The sequence below is a fragment of the Phytophthora infestans genome, genomic scaffold (assembly GCF_000142945.1).
Source record: "Phytophthora infestans T30-4 supercont1.2000 genomic scaffold, whole genome shotgun sequence".
Classification (NCBI taxonomy): Eukaryota; Oomycota; class Peronosporomycetes; order Peronosporales; family Peronosporaceae; genus Phytophthora; species Phytophthora infestans.
In genome coordinates this window covers 1643-3389 of record NW_003306664.1, presented here as the reverse complement: position 1 = coordinate 3389, position 1747 = coordinate 1643, and the positions used below count along the sequence as shown (strand labels likewise).

The following is a 1747-nucleotide window of genomic DNA, read 5'->3' as shown; positions in this document are numbered from 1 at the left end:
GAGCTCCTGGATGACCCCTCCGTTCCCGGGTACGGGACACCAAAGCGAGTGTATTCGACACGGTCTGACTCTTTCCAAGCGTTAATTTCCATGTACAGTAGGTCCTTGAAACGACATCTTTAATCCACTTGATCACCTCTTGCTTATGCACAATGCTAACTGACTGCCTTTGATGAGGCATTATTGGAAATGACGGGAAAGTGTTTCTCTCTGTTTGTAATAGCAGATTTGGTAGTTTTTATAAGGACTCTATTCAGGAGGGGCTTGTATTTAATAGTGCAGCATCACCCCACAGGACACTATTCGGTAGGGGGCTTTTATTTCGTGGGCCACTCCTTTAACTAAGTTTAATAATTAAAAATGTTGGCTACTTCGCAGACACACAAGGGGGTCGTTTTCCCAGGGGAAATTGTGCTAAAATGTTACCGCTTCACGTCCCCAAAAAAATCCCGTAATCCTGTCCTCCGTTAGAAATCAAAATGCGCTGACTTTTCAGCACTCAAAAATTCGGTAGCATATTGTCAAGGCTTCTTCGTGCAGTATGCCGCCGTCTTCTACAATCGCTCGTTGGCTTCTTCTTATCAGCGCAGCTTCCCTGTCCGCCTGTGTCGCATCCAGCAACGACAGCGACGACGACAGCGTGGACTATGTGCGCTGCACGTCGTTCGAGCAGTGCTGTGAGATGTGGGGCGAGGACTCTAAGCGTTGCGAACGCGGGCCGTGCACTGGCACTTGGATCATGCGCAAATTCTTCTCGCTCAGTATGCCACTCGACAGTATCACAATCTGGGATGTCATCTGCACTGTTTACAGTATGGTACCGTACCTGGTGCTTATCGCCATCATTATCGAGGCACTGGTGCGCTCGCGCCGATACACGCGCGTGTTTGCTATCCTGCTGCCGATTATCCTTACGGTACTCAACACTGTCATACTGGTGAAGATACTGGGTGACTGCGACGAAAGTCCACGTCCTGCAGGCTCATGTCTCGTAAGCAATGGACTGCCATCGGGCCACGCCACGAACGCTATCGGACTGTGGACTTGGGTTGTCCTCGAGACGATTGTGGGCGTTGGAGAGCAGCTACGCCACTGGTCGGCCAGGCAAAAAGCGGTCGCGGTGTTTTTCACCACTCTTGTGTTGACCCCCGTGCCCTACAGTCGCTACTACCTTGGTGACCACACGGCACTGCAGGTCGCGGTCGGATCAGCTGATGGACTCGTGCTGGGAGTCGCTTACTTCTTTTTCATCCGATGGCAAGGAATGCATCGTGCCATCGACACCCTCGCTCCTGGACGGGAACGGGAACATTATCCAGTCGGAATTCGACAAGATCTGGCCGCTGCTGCGTGTGATGGCGCGTTCGTCACCAAAAGACAAGTATACGCTAGTGACAGGTCTGATGCAGTCAAACCTGATGCCCTACGGCCCACAGGTTGTTGCTGTCACCGGCGACGGTACGAACGACGCTCCTGCTCTAAAGAAGGCGAATGTGGGCTTCGCGATGGGTATTAGTGGAACCGCTGTGGCCAAGGACGCCTCCGACATTATCCTTATGGACGACAATTTCACGTCCATCGTGAGCGCCATCAAGTGGGGCAGGAACGTGTACGATTCCATCGCCAAGTTCCTCATGTTTCAGCTCACTGTCAACGTTGTGGCTATCAGCCTGGCATTCTTGGGCGCTGTGATTCTTGAGCAGTCCCCGCTTACTGCTGTGCAGCTACTGTGGGTGAACCTTATCAT

The 1747-nt window shown here is 52.1% G+C and overlaps 1 protein-coding gene across 1 annotated transcript; it reads right to left on the bottom strand.

The window, feature by feature from the left end:
- Positions 1 to 645: 645 nt before the first annotated feature.
- Positions 646 to 1278, bottom strand: PITG_22253 (uncharacterized protein; the record flags this gene model as incomplete). Its single annotated transcript, XM_002909865.1, has 3 exons — positions 646 to 798; positions 880 to 1135; positions 1241 to 1278. The coding sequence occupies 3 exons, from the start codon at positions 1276 to 1278 to the stop codon at positions 646 to 648; spliced, it is 447 nt and encodes a 148-aa protein (XP_002909911.1).
- Between the last annotated feature and the right edge of the window lie 469 nt (positions 1279 to 1747).